The sequence below is a fragment of the Anopheles maculipalpis genome, chromosome 2RL, assembly GCF_943734695.1.
Source record: "Anopheles maculipalpis chromosome 2RL, idAnoMacuDA_375_x, whole genome shotgun sequence".
Taxonomy (NCBI): Eukaryota; Metazoa; Arthropoda; class Insecta; order Diptera; family Culicidae; genus Anopheles; species Anopheles maculipalpis.
In genome coordinates this window covers 52,613,037-52,631,899 of record NC_064871.1, presented here as the reverse complement: position 1 = coordinate 52,631,899, position 18,863 = coordinate 52,613,037, and the positions used below count along the sequence as shown (strand labels likewise).

General features: G+C 42.4%; 3 protein-coding genes across 4 annotated transcripts in view; all 3 read left to right on the top strand.

Annotated features, from left to right (window-relative positions):
* The window catches only part of LOC126556994 (RNA-binding protein 25), a 121,103-nt gene that overhangs the window by 51,691 nt on the left and 50,549 nt on the right, over window positions 1-18,863 (top strand). The gene's annotated exons all lie outside the window — the stretch shown is intronic.
* On the top strand, window positions 890-11,380 carry LOC126557402 (uncharacterized). 2 transcript variants are annotated; one of them, XM_050213171.1, is made up of 8 exons: window positions 890-947; window positions 7,436-8,449; window positions 8,738-9,080; window positions 9,192-9,315; window positions 9,488-9,566; window positions 10,812-10,951; window positions 11,062-11,153; window positions 11,245-11,380. In XM_050213171.1, exons 2-8 carry the CDS (start codon window positions 7,440-7,442, stop codon window positions 11,362-11,364), a joined length of 1,908 nt encoding a protein of 635 aa, XP_050069128.1. In that variant the 5' UTR covers window positions 890-947; window positions 7,436-7,439; the 3' UTR covers window positions 11,365-11,380. The 2 variants fall into 2 exon arrangements, with proteins under 2 accessions (XP_050069128.1, XP_050069127.1); XM_050213170.1 differs by having other exon boundaries at window positions 9,192-9,318.
* LOC126567249 (uncharacterized) lies at window positions 13,068-18,787 on the top strand. The gene is made up of 7 exons (XM_050223480.1): window positions 13,068-13,077; window positions 13,795-14,137; window positions 16,669-16,804; window positions 16,909-17,117; window positions 17,221-17,244; window positions 17,337-18,502; window positions 18,567-18,787. The coding sequence occupies exons 1-7, from the start codon at window positions 13,068-13,070 to the stop codon at window positions 18,785-18,787; spliced, it is 2,109 nt and encodes a 702-aa protein (XP_050079437.1).

Genomic DNA, 18,863 nt, shown 5'->3' with positions numbered 1-18,863 from the left:
GAATGCAGTCGTTGTCCTTTGGGCGCGAGTTGATGAATTTGTTTTTCATCCGTATTCGCGTCCCCGCGTTTCTACCATCTTTTTGTACCGTGCGTGGCATGTGTCCAATAGCTACAGGGTGGTTGAGGTGGAGCCGCATCGATTGTGTACCCCTGTCCGCGACGGTGTCTGCGGTAGCGTTGTCGGCGTCGTCGTGTTCGTTATCCTATCGTCCTAGGTCGGGAGTACCGCAAACAGCAAGCTCTCCGCACGCTGTCACACAGTCTAACGGACGATTTGGTGTTGCGGATGTGTGCGTTTGCGTTGTCCTGAACCGCCTACCGGGTCTCGTACCGTGGCGCTGGATCAACTGGTGGCGCGCTCGTGCCGTAGTGTGTCGGTGCCGTATTTACTATCCTCGTCACCTCGTCGTCGTTTTGAGATGAAGATGTCTTTACAACGCCGCACGAGTCCGTTAGCTCAGTCAGTCGTCCGCACGCGTCCAGTGGGTTCGGATCGGTTTGCTTTCCAGGCGTACTATGGTGCACCGACCGGTACACCGGTCCTATCAGTCGCCGTTCCATCCTTCAAGGCAACCGACAGCAGTAGTGTCGTTTCATCTAATCTAATTTCATACTCATTCAAATTCTACATCGAACGAAGTGCTACCCGTTTTTGCCGGGGACGAATCCTCGTGAAGTTGAGTGAGTGAGTGGTGGAAGGGGGTTCAAAGTGCCACTGGAGCAGTTCCGTGACGATGTGCTTGTGCCGTTCCGTGGCGTGGAATATGTAATACGCTCGAGCAAAACTATCCTCGGCGACTGAGTGTACGAAGTGTGTTTGAAGCAGCCAGAGGGATTACCAGCACCATCTCTATATGCCACAAGGGCCACGCAAAGCACGGTCACAAAAACACGGGAGAACCGTTATCAGTTGAACGATATCGTTACCATAACGTCGATTCTGTGGTAAATCTACTTTACAGATCGAATGGTGGATACATTTGTGGTGGTTTTATTTTTTGTTTTTTTTTTTTGTGTGCAATATACTTTAGTTCTAGATAACTTTGGAAACAGCTGGTGTCCTTTGTAGTGGGGAGAATGTAAAAACTTGTTCAAGTTCTTTAGTAAAAATTTCAAACATGTTTTGAGGCTTAGAGTTTATATTGGAATTTTTCTGCGGAAAAGTGATATTAATTTTGGGATGTTTGTCTCGTAATTGTTCTCAAAGTATCATACCAAAAAGGATACATTCTGCAGGCCGAGCTTAAATGAATGGACATGTAAAGTTTTCTAGATGAAATGAAAGTGCTTGATGCTATTTACACAATCCAATCTAATTAACTAAACATTCCAAAACTTCAACCAACCGTTGTTTGCAGTTGGAAGAGATACAGGGTGTACCGACCTGTATCTGGTAGTATTCGGAGTTGTTGGAGAAATGTCCAGTGCAGTTTTAAGTCAAGGAAAGTCAGAAATGGCAGGCCGAGACTTCTAGAGCTTGTAGTGCCATAGAAGATGAAAACAAACAACGTTCATGTTGAAAACATGTTGAAATTGTAAATAGTCTTTTAAACGAAATTCTGGACTATACGACGTTTTAAAACCCCTCTTTTTGAGCTCTGGTAATTCTGATATGATCGTCGAAGAGCCGGTTAATCTTCACTATGTTGATGGGTTGGTGTTTGTGCAGGAAGAATTATCGGCCCGTACGACTTTGAAGACGATGATGGCGTCATAGTAACGGTCAATGTTGAGCAGTATAAGAACATGTTACAGGGCAGATGAAATGGACGAACATGACATGGATGACTATTGGATCTTACCAGACGGCACAATAAGCCGTACAGTTCATCTACTTATAAGCTTAAAGTCTGCCATGTTTCTCAATCGATTGATATTGAAAAATGGATTTTCTTAAAGGATATGTTCAACTGAAAGATTTATGCCCTTAAAGCAGCAGCAGTCTACAAAATTTCAAAGACAATGTACACTGGTAAAATGCTCCGGGAAATATGCAGAAATGATAAGAAAAAGACAAAAAAGTTTGAGGCCCTTTTTAAAGTAATAGCTCTTCAGTTAAGAAACAGTAAATTATTTGCAAAACAAACTTGGATATCCCCTATATGGTACACCCTATGCTTCAACGAACGAATATTTATGGAATGCAATATCAATACTGTTACACATTGATTGACAGGAGTCAATTGTGCTTGTCCAATCGTAGTATGATTCTAAATTCATACAAGGTTCTAAGAAAACAGCTGCTCTATGGTTGAAGCCAGCAATAAGTTTCTCCTCCATCTTGGCGCCTTAACCTTCCTTGGCTAGTCTTACGGGATGTGTTGATTGTTAGTCTTTGGTACAAGGAAAGTACGGATTCACTTTCATAGGTTACAATACCCGCTTCAGCCGTGTGAAGCATCAGCCCCGTTACCACTAAGCAAACGGATCAACCGGGACTGATATAATACCTGTTGCTTTAATAATATTTCTAAATTAAGGGTGTTTTTGAACGATTGAAAAACACTGGTGGCAAACCTTACTAAACAGATGTAAAGGGTCTTTTTAATCTCTCTTGTTTCACGTAAAAAATACGCACACATGTTCAAGTAGCAAAAGCCGCAGGACTTTATTTTCATTTTATTGTCCAATGTCTGCCATTTGCTGGGCCACCGTATACGGATAATATGATAGTATAATTCATCATGTGTTTGCCATGTTTTACACACGGTACTCTGCCTCCCTATCCTCTGCAGACACACTGCCTTTGTGCCCGTTAAAACCCGTTACCACTTCTTTCCTTTCCGGAAACCTACTGTCGGAATGATTATTATTTACGCTTACTCAAATATTGCTCAGCACCGCTATGCCCGTTGCTGTAACTTCGTCCCTGCATAAGCTTATACTGTTGCACAATGTGCATTTAAACCGGCAGGCACGTCTTGACCAATGCAATACACACACACACACAAACACAGGCTTGAATGTTGCCCATCATCATCATGTCGATTGTCGGGACCGATGCGGACGTCGAAGCGGAAACCGTTCGAGACTTTCAAGTCTTTACTTCGCCCGCAGTCCATCAATGTTTATTACCTGTGGAGCATAAAATTGATGGAGTCTCGGTGCAGTGCCAGTCCAGTCCTCGTCCTCGCTGGTCCGCTTGGAATATCGTATCGATGCGAGGGAGCTAGGCTTAGATTGAAAAGCGTGTTAGCTTACCGGTGGATAAAACTCCGGTCCTGTGGCCTAGTGTGGCAAATTGTAATGTTAAGCGAATCCCGCAAAGTGGCAACAGAGATAAAGAAAAGTCAGCAAGACAACGAATTAATTAAATTTATCTCTTCCTCTAGCTTTGCTGAACGGTGTGACACTTTGCGATTAGCTTTGGGACCTAAGCGATCTTTCTGTTTGTTTTTTTTTTTTGTATTGCTCACACCGGGATAACTTAATTCTAACAAATTTTTTTATCGCTTCGCTTCAATCGTCTTCAATCCGGCCGGTTTTGTTCTGATAGTCCATTCTAAGCAATGTAAAGGGATTACGATTTTCAAGTGAGATTGATGAAGGTCTTAGACGCAACTATAGATAGGGCCGCTTGTTGCGAATGTGCTTTTTTTGTTACTTTTCTTACTACTGCTGCTCTTTTGACCTTTCGGCCTAGAGGAAAGCTTATTAAAACTTTCCTAAACTCGTTGTATTTGTAGAAAATTTGAGTTTCGATTCCTAAGTGACATACTATTATGTGTCTAGAGAAAACGTATTCCTTTCAACCACGCAGCGCAGTTAAGGAAACAATGTAAACGTTAAATAAAGTCATCAAAAGCCGTGTCCTACATTGCTGAAGCTTTTTGCCACGCGAAAGTTCGTGATTTTCTAGACTTTCGTGGGTATTGCCTATAATTACACTTTGTCATTCCACTGGCATGACACCCTGTACAAATAGCTTCAGTTTTATGTCACCGGAACTGGGGCTGAAAATACACTTTATGTTGTTTACATTTTCTGCCAAAGAAGAGAAAAATCCTTTGCAGGACTCCAGGTCCCCGCCGCAGTGCCGGCATTCCTGAACGATGAACGAGCGAATAAACATTCATCATAAACCTATTGCGCTGACCTATCGGTTTTCCAAGGCGACCTTTGATATCCTTCTATCGACTGATTCGTGCGAACTGGTGGCAATATGTTTTCCCGAGCCTATGGTAACAGTGAGCCATGTTTTCGTGCTCCTGTGTCGTTGGAAAAAAGGTGCTAAATCTCGCTAGATTAACGTGATGCGTTATCCTTGGCTGTGACGTTTATTGTGGTTGACTAGACAGGATGGCGCTTCTGGAAATAAGGGAGAGAGATTTTTTTGTACCCTTAAGCAGCTCATTTGGGTACAATGAAGCCGACAATACCAGCAAATTGGTAAAGTATTAAGATTAGAAGGATATTAATTTTGAATTACTATTGATTAAATTGAAGGAAGACCTTTGCTTTTCAGTTGGTTCATCCTGCCAGTAGCTCTTATCAAATAAAATAATTTAGGTATTACAAAAATTATCGTTACAAGCAACTAAACTTTTGCTCAAACTATAGCTAGACAATCTTGGTTGTAACAATCGATTCCGAAATTGATACTCGGTGGTTTCCAGCGATCCAGATGTCTCGAACCAACTCATCCAAAAAAGCTCACTAGATACGTGCGGATCCGTTTCCGCCTATGGAACCCTCTTGGAGTATTGCTGTGTCGCGAGAAAATTGAAACCAAATCGCTTCATTAACCCAGCCCGAAAAAAGCACCAAAAAGGAAAAAAACAAAATCATAAGCTAGATGGCAGTCGATAAAATTTCCGGAAAAATTGGCATCTGAGAAGTTTTTTCTGTTCCTATGTGTGACCTCCGAAGCCTCTGCTCATCCTGCATCATGCCATTATCTCCTGAGTTGGGGTTTTTTCTCTCTCTCTTTTTGTTTGTGTGTGCTTAGCTAAACTAATACTGTGCGTTCCATTATGTACATGTATTCGGCGATGGTGAAACTTATTTTAATCCTGCTTCCTGCCACATGCATTGGATGTTTTCCTTATTTGAGGGACGTGATGTGTTTGTTGATACATTACCAGGTGGGAGCGAAAATACTGCAGAAAACAACGATATTCTTATTTGACTGTACGAATTTTACAAACAGTAACAATAAAGCACCTGTATTTCTTCTTGTTTTTTGAATGAGTTTACCAATAACTCATTGGGTACGTCAAGGAGTTTAAACATTAAACTACTGTTTGTCTATCACTTCTCTAAAGAATTAGCGATCATTTCAAAACAACACTTTCAAACATAAACTATAAAACTATGCATTGCGGCTAGACGAAGACCAATAGCAGTAAAGTTTTCCCGTACATTATTGCCCATAATCGTCGGCAAATGAGAGGAAAACGGGCAGTTTATCATTTTATAGCTATTATTTTCATTTCATTCTAAACGGTCTGAATAATTAAACAGTCCACGTAACACTGGTTGTAAATGGAGAAGTATCGATATTAAAACCGATAGAAACACAATGACTGTAGCAAGGTGCAAAGCTACAATTTTAAGCATGAGAAAAAGTAATAAGTTATTAATGTTTCTAGATAGATATTTGGTTTACAATGATGTTGGGAGGCTGTGTAGCATGCCATACCAAAACTTTTATTTCTATTTTACTTTTGTAGTGTAAAAATGAGAATGTAACATAATTTAAATTTTGATTAATAAACAAAGTCATTTTTTATCACGGCAATGGTTTTTTAGGAATTTTGTTTTAACAGGGATTATTTATAATTTAGTAGAGCTTTTCAAAAAGTTAGAGAAATATTACAATCTTACATTAAATTGGGAGGGAAATTACAATCATATAGTGAAATTTCTACCGAGCGTTTCTTTCGCATCTGTTTAACCAGCAAAATGAATCAATGTCTTTAACAGCTTGTTCACATCAGCAGACCGTATCATTAACACCGTATCAAAAATTTGAATAGATTAAATGCTAAAAATAGCAGCAAAAGTTGCTCAAATTACTGCTTTGTTTAACCATAACTGATTCAAAATTCCACAGTCGCGATACCAGTTTCCGATGCTCCTTAATTGGTTTGCAGTATTCAAATATTTATTTGAAATATTCCCCTAAGTGATAGTACAATTCGACTATATGGATCAAAAACCTTGCATACACATAATGAAGTGCACTACCGCCAAAGTGCTGCCTTACATTGTCCATCGAGAACTGATGCACAATTTTCTTTTCTTCTTTTTTTGTTCTACAAATCTTTATAGTTTTCGAAAATAATGGATCATGAAAAAAGGAATTGAAATGGAGGTAGAAATATTTGCGCTCTTTGATTTGGCACGAATCACAAATACGCTGTACAAATCCAATAAGAATGAACCGGTAGCCGGTTAAGTGCCAAATAAAAGAAGACATTCAGGTTGAGCAAAATCAGTGCGAAAAGAAAACCATTAATTTGAGCTTTCAAAAATAGTATTTGAGCTTTTTACTATTAACAACTAGACCTCACTGAAGACACGGGTTCAACCTTAGTCTTTCGGCCTTTTTTAATCGACAAGTTCACTTTCCTGCCATTGCTAGTTACCTGAAGTCTCCTACTCGATTATGTTAGTATTGCACAGCGAATTAGACTCGCCAAGAAGCAATCGAGGCTGCCATCCGGGCCCCATCTATCCACCAACATTTACAGTAACCAATTCATGTTGCTAACCGGGGGTCCCACGCGGCCGCTCAGTCCGCTTATAGGAAGATCCTCCTCTGATAATAAGTCTAGTAACCCATTCAATGGACGGTGTGTCCCGACTGGGTTGGAATTAGTAACTGTTTATACATCTTCGCATATGCATGCCCGGTGGTACAGGCAACAACGGCGCTAGCCTGTATACCGCAGGACCGAGGTTCAAATCCCATGTGGACCGTCCTCCCGTAGTGAGATCTGACTCTGAAGAAGAAGAAGACGTATGACCACTAGCGGGATTCAGTGGTTTAGAGGGGGCCAGCGATACCCCTCAGACCGGCAAGGCTAGTGTGAGGTCCATGGCAGCCGTCAACTCCGCCCATAGTTTAATCCACCACTGCACATGACGCGTATTATTATTTAATTGTTTAGGAATTCAATTGTTTTTATGTCTTGTTCAATGACATTGAATTATCTTTGATTTATCTTTAATAATTTATCTTGATTTGATAAAAAAATATCTTTTTGCTATCGATAAACACTATGATACGGAAAGAAATTATACATTACTGCACATACTGTCGTAGTACTGATACTTTTGAAACAAACGCCATAAATGATGTGTTACGGAATAATAACATCCTTAGCTAGTACAATCTTATTTCAATTATTATATTTGCGTGTTTACTCTCTCTCTCTCTCTCTCTCTTTCTCTCTCTCTCTCTCGCTCTCTCTCTGTGTCTCTGGCAGTAAAATGAAATCCCGTGTCAATCAGACCGACAGCTCGTCGATCAAATCGATCAGCTCCGAGGATGTCAGCACGCAGCAGCACTACCACGGTAACATGTGCTGCAGTGCAGAAGCAAAGAATCCCGCATTCAAACGTGGCCGCCAGCTGCAACAGATGCAGATGATCATACTTCCCTTCATACCGATACTCGCACTGATCGTCCAAACGTCGTACGAAATGATCGAGATCGTTAGCTACCGGATGGAGGTGACGGAGATCGAAAATCAGGTCACCATGGCAACCGATCTCGGTAAGGTGGTAACACGTCTGCAGCAGGAACGTTCCGATGTGGCATTCTACATCTACACGAACGGTATCACCTTGCGCAGAAATCTAAACGACACCTTCTTCGAAACGGATCTAGCCCTGGACAATATGTCATCGTGGCCCGACATTTCGATACGAACGATACAACCAAACAATGGGGAGGTGACGTGGCTAAACATGAGCGAATTTCGCGAAACTCTGCAAGAGTTCCGGGCCAACATTAGCACCGAGGACAGTACGGTGCCACAAATTTTGCGCTGGTACACCACCGCGAATGCGGCGCTGCTGGAGCATCTGACCAACCAGATAAAGGATGCGAATAAAAGTGGTGTTTGGCGATTTCTGCTCAGCTTTAAGAACCTTTTGCGCAGTATCGAAAGTTTGGACATCTCCTCCGTGTACGGTATCAACTACTATGGCCGTGGATATCTCAAGCCCGATTCGTACATCAAGTACGTCCAGCATGACATCCTCGGGAGAGACCTGTTGAATGGATCGCTACACTTTGTACCATCGTTGAAAGTAATCTACCGAAACATTACACTCACAATGCGAAGTTACGGCAATATTACCCAGTGGAGCAAAACCATCCAGAAAAACTTGCGGCGCGAGGGCAATGTGGCCGATGCACGTTCCTACTACGAGTCGATGGCTTACTACATCGATGAGCTGCGGAAGTTACAAAGGGCGCTCCGGTCGATCATACGGTACGAGTGGGAATCATTTTCTACTGTAGGAAGAATGGGTGTATTCTTAATCTCAGCAAACAAATCTTAACGTTGACCCAAGTCTTCAGTTACGCATTGCGGTAGGAATGTCTTTATCTGTTCCAATCCTGTACCATGTTTGGGACATACGCGTACAAGTATGCATGGGTCGTGATTTCCCTCGATACCACTAACATGCTTCGCTCTCTCTCTCTCTCTCTCTCTCTCTCTCTCTCTCTCTCTCTCACACTCTCTCTTTTGTCTTATTCTGGCCCACACCACCCACAGTAACGAGGTCCAGAAAGTGCTCCAGTCGGCAGACAATATGGAAACATTCGGCATCGCCATCCTGGTGGTCGTCCTTATTGTGTCCCCGATCATCATCATACTCGTGCGGAATGCGGCCGCCACCATACAGCTGTACGCCATTAATCTGGCTCACAAGGCGAAAGAACTGAAACGGGAGAAGCGCAAATCCGACTCACTGCTGTTCCAAATGCTGCCCCCAACGGTGGCCACACAGCTAAAGCAGGCCCAAACGGTCCCGGCGGAGTACTACTCGGCTGTGACGATATTTTTCAGCGACATCGTTGGCTTTACCGAAATTGCTGCCGAATGCACACCGCTGGAGGTACGCACGGCCAACCGGCGTGTGAGAGGATAAGATTGCGTGCATGTTATTAATCCGACTGGCTCGCTTTTTATGTCTGTTTTTTTTTTTCTCCCCCGATAACTTCGACAGGTGGTCTCGTTCCTGAATGCCATCTACCGGATGTTCGATGAGCGCATTGAGTGTTACGATGTGTACAAAATCGAAACCATTGGTGACTCGTACATGGTGGCTTCCGGATTGCCGGTGAAAAACGGTGGTAGCTTCTACTTCATAATGGCTTCCGTTTGCAGCAAACGGACGATTCCAACAATTCGTTAACGAAAATGTTTTCTTTTTCGTTTTTGCTTGTCCGTTATGTTCTTTGCTGGCTTCGGTATCCGGTCTGGTCTGGTGCGGGTCTCTACCGTGGGATGGCGAAATGGTAGGAAACAAACATGTGGCGGAAATAGCAACAATGGCGCTGGATCTATTGGATGCTTCCGGATACTTTAGCATTCCGCATAAGTAAGAAAATCCCAAATGACGCCACATAATTTTGAATTTTTGTAGATTTCTTATCATTAAGGGCGCATCCAACGTAAAACTAGTGTCAAAGAGCATACAAATTGGGAGTTTTTTTTGTGTTATAATAGCTAATTTTTTTATAATGATTGAAGGGAAAAAAGTAATTGCTACAACTATGAGATACTTTGGTAACTAAGATTGAAAACACCCAGTACAGGAAAATCAGGGAAGAAATGTGATATTTTGAAAAGAATTCTAAATAATGAGTAGTAGTTGAAAACTATTGGAAAAGGAAGAGAGAGAGCATTGTATGGCCTTCAGACCACATTTGGCACATTGTGCTAAGTTTTGCTGGTCGGTGTGCTAGATCGATCCAGCATATGCATGCAGTATGCTCTATGCTAAGACCAAGCGTTGAATTTAACATTACCAAAACTTTAAACTAGGGTAAAAATTTTAAAAAATTCAAAACTAATTGAAATTAATGTAGAAATACTGTACAAAATAAGTATCAAGAATGTACTTTGGCTTCGAGAATTGACTTAAAGCAAAGATTTAAGTTTATAAATTATATTGTCAGAGGTAATTTTTAAAACACTTACTAACTAAATTTACATTCAAATGTGTGAAATTTTCAACAAATATTATTTCAATCGTGATTTGAGCCATAAAAATACTAAGAAACAAAAAAAATTAGGTTAAAGTTGAATGAAGTTGCTAAAGTATCAAAAGTAAAAAATCAACCTTCATCGCCTACATTGAATTTCATTAGTTGTCAATCATGTCGAAAATTCCGGCTAGTTGAAATTCAATACTCAGAGTCAAAAATCTGCTATTAGCACCTAAAACTATTTGCAGCTTAAAAACATCGAGTGTGTCGTCTAAACTAGCTCGAAAAATCCTATATAACAACACTACAAACCGCATTATAAAGTTCACCCCAAAAACCCTGGCCTACTACTCTCGCCCTACTAAAATCAGGATTTTTTTTATCAAAATTACCGAGTGTTTTCACAGCAGACTTAAATCATGAAAAACAAACTTTCCAAGAAAGAAGATACTATCCCCCAAGCAAAATGCACGCATTCAACAAAAAATGGTAGTTTAACATATTGCAACCCAGAGCATTCCTTTAGACCGATGGAGACGCCCAGTACTTCACGAAGCACACGAAGAGAAATGCGTTGCTGGCAACACTCCCAAATGAACAATTGTAGCACCCTGCTCATCCTCCTTTCTTTCCAGAGCGAACGAACCGGTACAGATACGTTGCGGTATCCATACTGGGCCGGTAGTAGCCGGCATCGTGGGTACAAAGATGCCCAGATATTGCCTGTTCGGTGATACAGTTAACACAGCATCCCGCATGGAATCTACCGGCGAAGGTAAGAAGCGATGGAAAGCAAAACAAACCTGCCCATGCCCATGTATGTTTGCTAGGTCTATATGTATTCACACTAACCTTCTCCATTTCTCCCGGTTTGTGATTTTACAGCGTTGAAGATTCACATTTCGGCCGAAATGAACGAAGCACTGGTCAAGGTGGGAGGATTCAAGACGGAACACCGTGGATTGATCGATGTGAAGGTGAAAACCGATGGCATTTTTAAAGAAAACCTCAAAACACACGACACCGTGTATTGGTAATACATTTTTTTTAACATACACTCGTTCGCAGGGCAAAGGACTGATGGATACGTACTGGTTGACGTGCAAGGAAGGTGCCACACCAAACAATAGTCACGGCGAGGTGGCCTGGTTTGCAGATATGAAACCGGTGTATTTAAAAATAGTTTAATGAAACACAATCGATTGCACATGCAGAAAGGTAATGACAGGCGTGTTGTGTCATCGACGTGGATGAGCTCGATAAAGAAGTCGCAGCAGTAGTAGGAATTCAGGCAGACAGTTCTTAACATCTGTGTGTTTCAGTGTGCGTGCTTTTCTGCAATGTATGATATTGTTTTAGCCGAGAACTTTAGCACTTGGTTCATGTGTTACAACTTATAACTATAAATGTACTTAAAAAACTGTCTAACTCTACACCAAAAAAGTATAACATTCTGTTCGCTACTTTGCTTGTTACGACTGTTTCGATATGCTCCTTATATGTGTATAAACTATCCTTGTCTTGTCTAGTCGAGAGTAGCGCAAGAGACCCGTTACCCGATTATAATACGTCACAAATTGTAGCAGATGTTCAATGTAAACGGTTTCAACGAAGACCACCCACTAGAGAAGGAAGAAAGAGGCAGACCGAGATGAGCGAGACATACAAAGAAATATATTTAAACAGAAAAGTATCGAACAACGGTTATTCATTCACCAATCGCCCTAATCATAATTACACTCAGCAGCATCAAAATAATACTAGTTGGCGGAACTATCATCGGAGTCCAATGGGCATTGGATGATTGTAAGTGGCACTGACCTCTCCAACAATATCCCAACACACATCGAAACAGTGTGACGATCTGATAAACCCCGTTTGCTACGGACGCAACTAATCGTCCGTTAACGCCACCCTACTCGGGGAAGGGTCGTCCAGATGTCCTGATGACAGCGTGTAGTGTTGAGTGGAGCACCGGGAACAATTATTTTCCGTGCAGTGGATATTTCGGTAGCTGGGACCGGGCCTGGTATCGCCGCGTATGTTAATATTATTATCTTTTCACAACAAAACACTTCATTAACCAAATGACAATATTATGGTTTACGGTTTCGAATTTATTTTTGGGCCTCTAGCCATGAGCCGTGCCTCGATACAGCCCGTTGCAGATTTGATTTCAACGTAATGGTGAACGTTTTTCCGCCAGTTCCGGTTGTGAATGCGTTTGCGGTCTAGTCTATCCATCATCCGGTGCGTCTAGTTCTCGAACCCCGGAGCTTCTGCACTGCCGCTGACCGTTAATTGCGCGTAAAGGACCAATTATTCGACTGTATTCGGTTACGTGTTTTGCTAATTTAGCCAATTTCTCGCCCTACATGGCTGGGAGATGAATTCCTCGAAAACAACGGCATGACAACCCGAGCCTTCGGGTTGACAAAGCGGACGGGCGGGTCGGTTCACGTGCACGAAACCTGGGCAGCAATCTTTGACTCCCTCATTCCCCCTGTAAAGTCGTCCGGTAATCGGATATTCGGTTCGTGCCACAATTCTGCTACACAGGGCGGGAAAAATCGTCAAGCTTTGGATGATTCCATTTTCCGGCCACCTTGCTCATCAGCCTGTAGCTGGCTGGTGAAGGATCAGGAGAGATAGGGGGGGGGGGGCACTGCACGAGCTCAAATGATAACATTATCTACTCTGCTACCGACTGCGATCGGCATCGGCATTGCATCCTGTCGTGCCGTACGGAATTCGCCCGGTTTGGCAGTCTAATTAGTGACATCGGGTATCAAGCCGCGGCACGCCGGCATCAACTCTCGTGCTATATCGGTTCCATCGATGACGACGACGACGATGACGACGGCGAGAGCAAAACTCTTGATGGCACGAGTATGTATAAAAGTACGATGTCGTGTCCTGCAGTGATGTAGTTTCCATTCGTACGCCGTATAGTGCAGGCCGCTCGGATTTGGTAGCAGCATCCCGTGCCGACCGGCACTCTGGAATTGATTATTTTCTGCCGGTTAACATCGCAGCGTAGAGCGAAAGTGTTTCTCTCCGTGGCAGTTGTGTGAGTGGATTTGTGGGCAATGTGGAACTGCTGGCAAGGGCAGCTTATGCATGGAGTTTGTTTGTGACTGATCTTTTATACATGTGAGCTTGTGTTTGTACATGTGTGTGTGTGTGTGTGTGTGCGAGAGCTCAGTCAGGCTCTCTATTTGTCTCTATTATTCTTCTCCAGTTCCGGTGTGTGGATTTCGTTTGCCCACGTGCAAGCATCGCAGTTTGCAATAAATTATCGATGCTAACAATCAAACAGAAAGCAAACACATCTAGCCTATTGTTTTGAAAACCGAAGAAGATAAAAAAAAGCACAATACACAAACACATGGAATACAGGAAATCTAATATTGTTCCAGCGAAGGTAAAGCAAACGTGCGCCAAAGAATATCCTCGCCTCTTTTGGTGTTTCATGCTTCCCACTCGACTATAGTCGCCGGTTAGGCTAGGCTAGGATTTTGAATGCACACCGTGCCGTGCCGCTGTTGGAGTGAAAATCGATCGTGTCCAGAATCATCCTCGAGCGATTGAAGAATTACAATCATATAACGACAACAGCGAAAGCATACAATCGCTTTACGAAGCTGGAGCGAACACAGGTGACCGTACATCCACCACCGGACGAGCCCGTCCTGACCGAGAAGCCACTGGCCGTTGGCCCCATCTACCCAGCTGGGGGCAGTGCAGGACGTAGAGCGAAAGGGCCGAGATGTCCCTTCGAGCTGGATCGTCTTGTGGCCGGGGGTGTGCCCGGGGAACTGTCCAGGGTGCGGGACTTATCGCTGAAATCTTCACCCTCCGTTGCCACCTCAACCTCGAGACAGTCGACGTCCTGCTCGGATGTGGCGCTCGAGCGGGAGGTGACGATGTACGGGTGCTTCAAATTCAATCCCAGTTCAAGGTGAGAGCCAGCATATTAAAATTTTCAAACGTTCTGCCGCGCGTAAAATTTGGGTTAAATCGTGACCGCGCGTGCATGACGTTCGATGCAGTTTTCCCGCGTTTTTTTCTTTTTTTTGTTGTATTTCAACCGATATATGCATATTTCACGTACGCTCTCCGTAGTTTCATTTCTAATTATGAGTTCGAATTGGCATTTGCATCACACACGGCATAACCTGGAATTATGTGGACGAATCAATGTCAGAAGACACCGTTACGAATCGATTACGATACGGGGAAAACTGAGATTATTTTCATGCTCTGAGCGTAGGAACTTCCTGCATGAATTTATTTTGCATTAAGCATGAAATTTCTTGAATATTTGTGTTTTAATTAGATTGTGCACATATTTCGTGAAAAAATGTAAAAAAAAGTGTTTCGATTTCGATTCGATTTTGGTTCGTGTGAATAATTTGAAGTTACCTTGTGTACCAAAAACTGAACTTACGATCAAAGTTTTATGAATTTTTATTCGAAAACTTTGAGTCTTAGCGATTTATCAGACTATTCATATTCTTTTGTATCGTATCTGTTGTATACAGACGGAATATTGGAAGATTACCCACTGATTTGGAGTTGCTATAGCCACAAGAGTCGAAGAATTTCTATTGAAGAATTGTTCATACTGTAAGTTTTATCTCTAAGCGATGAGCACAACCACTTTGAGTTTTGCAACATGTTTTCACTTCCGAAGGAAGGCCACTTTTATACGAGCCTTCGAATGCAGCACATATTTACGAAGGTACCAAGAATTTATTGTACGATAGTTTTATCGTTGTGAAACTCGAATCACCGATTCAGAGTCTTCGACTAAACGATGAAGAGCATGAGGATATGATGGATATTGTTAGAGAAAACTGTCTTGTCTGACTATCTGTCTGTCTTAGACAAGGATGAGAGATAGAACAATCATTCATAATGGATATTCCATTCGACAGTGGGTGCGCCATCGATCGAAGAAGCTCCCGAATGATCTATGAAGCGATCAAAAGATGCTAGTAGGTTAGGCATTCTAACCGAGCATCTTATTCAAAGAGTGAGCCGTCCCGATCATTTAGCTAATACCGAGTAGCTTCTGATCCTTAAGAAATCAGAGAAATAGAAAAATATGAAAATTTATTCGGATGGCAGCCATAGCTAAGCAATCCCAGCAACTGCCATTGGGTCGCCTGGGATGGAGTGGAACTATTTTTGTAGAGTCCAATGGATTGCTCATAATGCTACGCAGATATCTTTAAACTCTCTTTCCATATCCATGAATCTGCTCTGTAAAGATCTTCCAAAATCATGCTGGATCATTTTACGAGCTCTTCTTCCTTTCTCTTGGGCTCTGCGATCTTAAGATAATTTTTACGGCTTGGTATTTCTTGTTGGCTTGGGTGACCTACTAGGCAATGTCAGCTATCGAATGGCATACTAGACCGGAATCAAAAACGATTCCGGGCTCGCTTTGGAGTGCGGACTCAAAACGAGTGCGGAATTAAAAGCGAGTCCGGAGTTATTTATTTATAATTAATTATGACGGTCCAGTGCCGTATTGTTAATAGAGTCCGGAGTTAATTGAATCATTTTTTTTCTGTTAATTAAAGATTTAAAGCTTTGATAGTCTGAGACTACATTCGCTTCTCTAAATTTGATCAATGATTTTCCTTTGAATCGCTACTAATTTTTTACTCTCTTTATCAGAATCATTGCAAGAAGGGGATTATGTGTAGTGATTATGATTTCTTGGCTTACGCCAATATGAATAGCAGTTCATATAACTTTTACGTTCTTTCGAAAAATTACCTACCCCCTTCCCCAGTGGATTTCCCAAAGAAGCCAAATATCAAGAATCTCCACAAGATGATTACTTCATATTTTTACGCTACTTTTTCGTTAAAGTGAGGTTAAAGTTAAACCGCCAAGATTAAAGCAACCTGTTTTTAAGAACGATGCGATCTTTTATCTCTTGTTTTCAAATGTTGAACTACAACATGTACCACTCAACCTTTGCGACCCTTCTCTAGCAGGCTTCCATCCTGAAATCCTGAAGTCCTAGCATCATCCGCTAATTTTTCGCAATAGTCGATAAATTGTTAAACTTTTCAGCAAGGACAATTATGCAAATGATTATAAAAAAACATATTAAAAAATATAGAATTTGTTCTGAGCATCGCATTATAAGAAATTTTAATCCGTTAAACTATCCGCCATTTTCTTTTTAAATGAGACTCTACTTTGATAAGGCACGCTAAGCAATAAGCAAAATTTATGAAAGATAAATTTTAATTTGGACTACAGTAATTTTGAAATATATTTGAAACGAAAGCATTAACTAGAGTTTATCGTTGCACATTAAAAAAATCTTCATGTCTATCGTTTTGTGTTCAAAGACAACCCCTTTCCCGTATGTTTTCTACATAAATTTGTATGATTAGATCGATTAATCAATGTGAAGAATAACATGTATTTCATATTGTTCGCCCAAATGCTGCTTCACGGATTCAGGAATGCACGGAAATTGTTCATGACACACATGTTGATTGTGCTGCTCATACCGATAGCATCGGTCGTAATGCAAAACATGATCCTGCTCCAGCAACACGTGAAATCCTACAGCGAAACCGTACTGGCCGACGAGGAAGTATGTTTTTATGTGTGTGTGTGTGTGTTTAATCGGCAAACTCTTGTTACGCGATTGGCCACTTAAATGTGCTCGAAAACTTTCGTTTCGTAACCACATTTCAGATGGGACTAACGATTAACATCACGCGCCTGCTGAACGTTATCCAGCACGAGCGCATGAGTCTCGTGTTTTACATGCTGACGGGCAATAATCGATCGCAGGTGGAGCGGTCCGTCGAAAACACCAACGATGCCCTCGGCCATCTTCGGGAGGATCTTAATTATCTGCTGCCGGCGGGCATCGCAAATCAAACGCTGATAGCGGAAATGAGGTGAATATGCACCAAATGCTTGCTAGCCGGTCCAGATGCAAGATTGCCTAATGCAGAAACAGCAAACAGTGTTACTAAAATTGTGTTTCGAAAAATTTTCAAGCAAAGCAAGGAAAGTTATGCTTGGGTAATTTTTTGTGCATGATTTTCGGCGCTTGGTAGAGCCGTTCGCATTTGATGTTACTGGTTGTGTGCTTTTTTTATGTTTTCTTTTTGTAGAGTCAACGCTCCCGAGAATGAAACATTTACCGGGCTGGACTATTTCGAACCGTACAATGCGCTCAATCGATACGTGATTAGTCAGATCGTGCGGAGTACTGGATCGTCGATCAGCTCCACAGTTTGGCGTCAGTTCGTGGTGTACAAAAATCTGATCGAAGCTATCGAAAGCATCAACATTGCAGCGATTCTCGTGCTGCAGTTTATGCGCAACGGGTATCTGGGACTGGCCGATTATGCACAATTTGTACGACGCGATGCTGCCGCGATGGACTACATAGCATCGGCCCAGAACTTTATGACATCGCTCAACATCATTTCCGGGGCAGAGTTTCAGGTGATGCAGTATTGGCGCAATCAGGTGCTGATTAACATGTCGGCTGCGTATCGTAGGGACGCGCTAATGGAGTACTACCACTCGGTAACGACCATTCTGAAGAATCTGCAGATGGTGCAGGATCAGATACAGACCGATGTGAAGGCAACGATTCTTGAAGAAATTCACAGCGCTAGAAAGCATCAGTCGATCTCGATTGGGCTGGTTGTGGTGATATTTATCATCAGCCCAATCTTAGTGCTAATGATACGTGTCGCTACCAGCACGATACAAAACTATTCCACCAAGCTGATGGCCCGCACAATGGAGCTGCGCATGGAAAAGGGCAAATCGGATCGGCTGCTTTATCAGATGCTGCCGCCGGCCGTAGTGAAGCAGCTGAAACAACAGCGCCAAGTACCGGCGGAAACGTTCGACGCGGTGACAATATTTTTCAGCGATATCGTTGGTTTTACCGACATCTCGGCCAGCAGCAGCGCGATGGAGGTGGTCATCATGCTAAACACACTGTATCGCTTGTTCGATTCGATCATACTCAAGTACGACGTGTACAAGGTGGAAACGATAGGTGACGCGTACATGGTCGTGTCCGGGTTGCCTCAGCGCAATGGGAATCGGCACGCGGGAGAAATAGCTATGATGTCGTTGGATTTGGTTTGTGGCATTTCAGGATTTACCATACCACATATGAACAATAGGACGTTAGAAATTCGCGTTGGCATCAACACGGGACCATGTGTGGCGGGTGTGGTCGGTACCACCATGCCAAGATACTGTCTGTTTGGAGATACTATAAACACGGCCTCTCGTATGGAGTCGACTGGCGAGCGTAAGTAGTTAAACTTTTGTCACATTTTAAGCTCATTAAGACACAATTTTTTTCAATCCTACAGCAATGAAAATTCATATCTCGGAAAGCACAAAGGAAGTTCTGGATAAACTCGGTGGATTCAAAATCAAACTTCGTGGAACGGTGGATGTGAAGGGTAAAGGGACGATGCAGACGTTCTGGTTGACGGGACACGCACTGTATGAACATCTCACGCCGGAAATGCTTATACCGATGTACAAGCAAAACGTAGTCACGGAACCTGATTTTCTTCAAATTATCTAAAGAACTAAACGCAAAATGCATTTACAACCACGCACTAAAAAGCAATCCTAGTGTCACGAAAAAGAGGTTTATGTTA